At 47.3% G+C, this 2,613-nt stretch overlaps 1 protein-coding gene and 1 long non-coding RNA gene across 6 annotated transcripts in view; one reads left to right on the top strand and one right to left on the bottom strand.

Moving 5' to 3' along the window:
• LOC109305253 (zinc finger protein 271-like) overlaps positions 1 to 2,613 on the bottom strand; it is a 14,512-nt gene that overhangs the window by 3,149 nt on the left and 8,750 nt on the right. For all 5 annotated transcript variants that reach the window (XM_019528271.1, XM_019528270.1, XM_019528267.1 and 2 more), the window contains one exon: positions 1,488 to 1,604. In XM_019528271.1, coding sequence (XP_019383816.1) covers positions 1,488 to 1,604 — 117 coding nt within the window. The remainder of the gene's footprint in view (positions 1 to 1,487; positions 1,605 to 2,613) is intronic.
• LOC109305254 overlaps positions 1,542 to 2,613 on the top strand; it is an 11,877-nt gene continuing 10,805 nt past the window's right edge. The window contains exon 1 of the long non-coding RNA XR_002099602.1: positions 1,542 to 1,625. This is a non-coding gene — a long non-coding RNA (uncharacterized LOC109305254). The remainder of the gene's footprint in view (positions 1,626 to 2,613) is intronic.

Raw genomic sequence — 2,613 nt, 5'->3', positions numbered from 1 at the left:
GGTTGGTTGGGTGTGGGGGGGGGGGGGGGAGCAGGGGAAATGGGTGGATTTCAGAGCCACATTCTTGGGGTTTCTGTACCACTTGCTATTCCTCACCACTTCAGACCCTGCTGGAAGAAAACACATGTGGGACGTGCATTAGGGTACAACCTGAATGGCTTCATGCTCTAATAGGCTGAAGATAAGAGCAGAAGCATCTGCTTAAAGGAAGAATGAGGCTCACAAATGGCTGCTCTTTCCCATAGCACTAGTGGGTCTAGGGGAAAATGATGCTGAGCCCTCCACCTGACTGGGCTGACATGCTCCAGAGCCTAAGTTCACTGGTGACACTCCTCTCCAGTGCTCACCCTTGATCTCTGGCAGTCCAGAGAGCAGCATCTGGGTACAAGGGTGAACAGCCTTGCAGCAGATTTCTGGGGCTTGTCAGGGGCGTGTGGGGAGCACTGCCTTACACTAGGCCAGGTGCTTCTGTGGGACACACAAGTGCTGCTGCTACTGCTTGGTAGGAAAAGTCAGCACGTTTCATCCCCCATCCCTCCAAGGACTGTTCTGGGAGGGAGGATTGAGAGCTGTGGCTCTCTCTTCTGAAAGGAGCAGGAATGAGTCTGTGGAGCTTTCCTCTGATGAGGCCCAGGTGACCTCCACATCACAGAAATGTGCACTGGGAGAAAGGCTTTGTCATGAACCTGCACATGGATTCTGTGCTGAGTCTCAGGCTTTAACACACAGGGTGCCAGAGCTGAAACAGAAAGGGGGAGATTCTGGTGCAAACCACGGGGTATTCATTTCCTCCCACAACAGGAAAGCTTGTGAATCCCATGCACACCAGGGAGCCATTTAAGGCAGCATGACACCATGATTAAGCACTTCCTGGGTTCCAGGTCAACCTAACCAAGAGAAACTAAGGACAACCCCAGCCTCTCTTTTGTCCAACATGATGGTTACAGAGCTTTGGCCAGCCATGCTGATTTCCATGGGGGACTACATCCCACCATGCCTGGGGAGAGGGTGATAAAGAGGTATGGCTACCTTGGGGTGGGAGATCAATTCTTCCTTTGAGTAAAGATGAAAATTTAAAATCATGGTACCCCAAGGAAACCAGATCTGTGCCTAAAAATCAAGACAACTGACTCAATCGTCCCTTAACAGCCAAAATAAGGGGGGGAAGAAGGGGACAGCTGCTTGTCTCTACAGCTTTGAAATTCAGGGAGTGGGAACAATACCTGCCTCGACACATTACAGCATAAGCTCTTAAAAGGTAGCACCTTGGAATGGCAACACAGGGCAGGTTTGCAGTTTCCAGGCTTAAAAAATATAGGGGCAAAAAAAGAAAATTATTTCTTTGGTGGGTATATATAGCACATATCCCCATCAGTAGCAGTGCTCACCTTTAAATAAATGGAAATGTAGCTGATGCTTCTGTCTGTCACTCTGGGCATGGGGCTTTCTGACAGGGGAGTCAGGTGTAAGGGACAGCCACAACTCACCTGGCAGCATGTACTCCAACCTTGAGATATCCTCACTCTCCTCATCATCATAGACCCAGAGCTCCACCTGTCCTCGCTGGATGCGGTAGATTAAGTCAGGTGTGGGACCTCGATATCCTGTTTGAAGCAGTGGTTAAAGTGTTTGTGATTGCCTACTGGATGGAAAACCTGCTGTTGTGGCTCAGTGGCAGAATCCTAGTCTGCCACATGGAAAACCCAGGTTTGATTCCTGGATGCATAGAACTACAGCCAAAGCACTCAACTTCTGAACTTAGTCTGAGCTTTGGATTCTGTCTCAATGGTATAAAGTGGGTATGAAAGATCTGGGCAGCCTCCACCCACTCCTTTATACTCCCGCCTAGGCATATGCATTGAATGTCTGGGTGATGTCTCATGCATACACCATGATCCAGAAGGACAAAGGTGGATGGGCATTTAAGATGAAAAGAGAAGGCACTGCTGGGAGAAGCCTTCAATAGATGATGGTCCTTGTCACCCAGGTAGTGGAAGGATGGTCAAAGGAAACAAAGCCCTGACCACTCTCAGGTATAAAAAAAGGGCAGGAAACTGACAGAGTCACCAGGGACAAGGTAGAGATGCAGTGATCTGTGATGTATTAGAAAGCAGAAAGATAACATTTTTACTATTTTCAAGGTACCAAAAGTAAGAGTAATTGGACAAACTTATGGAGGTCTAACATTTATCTTATTAGTGTATTTCCAGGGAAAGGAGCAGAAATGAGTTTATTCTTGGTGAAGGTTTCAAGCAAGGAGTTGTGGCAATGAAACAAATCAATGACAGATGGCTGACAATGAGGTTTTTTTTCTGGGAGAGAGGGTGATTCATAATCCGGGCAGTGGAGAGGATGATTTTATAACTGTGGTTGCATCTAAAACAATCATCCCATCCAATGATATGATCAGCCCAAGAGGGGAGCTGAGTACACAGGCTGGCAAATACTGCAGGCTTTGAAACAACGTTCCTGGGAGTCATGGATATGGACAAAAGAAGGCAGGAGATGCATTTTAAAGCATGTGAAAGCCTAGTGTAGATATAGTCTATACATTCTTTGTTGGGTTAGAAAAAGCATCTGAGCCCTTCTCTAAGGAAATCCTTTGGGGGAAAT

This window comes from Gavialis gangeticus, unplaced genomic scaffold, assembly GCF_001723915.1.
Source record: "Gavialis gangeticus isolate Ggan-Ray unplaced genomic scaffold, GavGan_comp1, whole genome shotgun sequence".
In the NCBI taxonomy this organism is placed as follows: Eukaryota; Metazoa; Chordata; order Crocodylia; family Gavialidae; genus Gavialis; species Gavialis gangeticus.
Note: the sequence above shows the minus strand (reverse complement) of the source record. Positions and strands in the feature narration are given on the sequence as shown.